The 552-nt window shown below is 60.1% G+C and overlaps 1 protein-coding gene across 1 annotated transcript in view; it reads right to left on the bottom strand.

Moving 5' to 3' along the window:
* LOC104499968 (zinc finger protein 771-like) overlaps positions 1–292 on the bottom strand; it is a gene marked incomplete at its 3' end in the record, with an annotated part of 2,374 nt that extends 2,082 nt beyond the window's left edge. The window contains exon 1 of the mRNA XM_010143588.1: positions 16–292. Within this exon, the coding sequence (XP_010141890.1) occupies positions 16–292 (277 nt within the window). The remainder of the gene's footprint in view (positions 1–15) is intronic.
* Between the last annotated feature and the right edge of the window lie 260 nt (positions 293–552).

The raw sequence follows: 552 nt of genomic DNA, 5'->3' as shown, positions 1-552 counted from the left end.
ACAGGAGAGGGTTACTTCGCCCAAGCCTCTTACCACAGTCACTGCAGATGAAGGGTCGGGTGCTGGCGTGGGAGCACCGGTGCTTCAACAGATCCGAGCCAGGCAGGAAGCTCTGCACACACTCAGGGCACCGATTTGGCTGCTCGGGTGTCACAGAGAGGGCCATGGCAGCTTCACCCTCGCCCTCCTCATCTTCCTCTGCGATGCACTTTGGCACCTCCAAATTGTTCTCCAGAGTCTCCTTCTCCTCTGGGCTCTGGCCAGTGGCATCTGGAGGCTTAAGGGGGGCCATGCCTGTGGGGGAGGAAGTCAGCCCTGGGCCCTCAGCAGAGCCTTGGGGACACACAGGAGGATCCATGTGAGTGCCGACGGACAGACAGATGGACTGGGGTGGGGGGGCAGCCACGTTTCTCTGACCAGCTCCACCACCAATGGAAGTGGCAGTGCCCGACCCAGGAAGCTCAAACGATGACATCCTCCCCTGGTCACAACAACATCCCACAACACCCAACACCTCCCGACACCCAACACTCCTCTAACACCCAACACCTC

Source organism: Buceros rhinoceros, unplaced genomic scaffold (assembly GCF_000710305.1).
Source record: "Buceros rhinoceros silvestris isolate BGI_N320 unplaced genomic scaffold, ASM71030v1 scaffold15330, whole genome shotgun sequence".
NCBI lineage: Eukaryota > Metazoa > Chordata > Aves > Bucerotiformes > Bucerotidae > Buceros > Buceros rhinoceros.
Note: the sequence above shows the minus strand (reverse complement) of the source record. Positions and strands in the feature narration are given on the sequence as shown.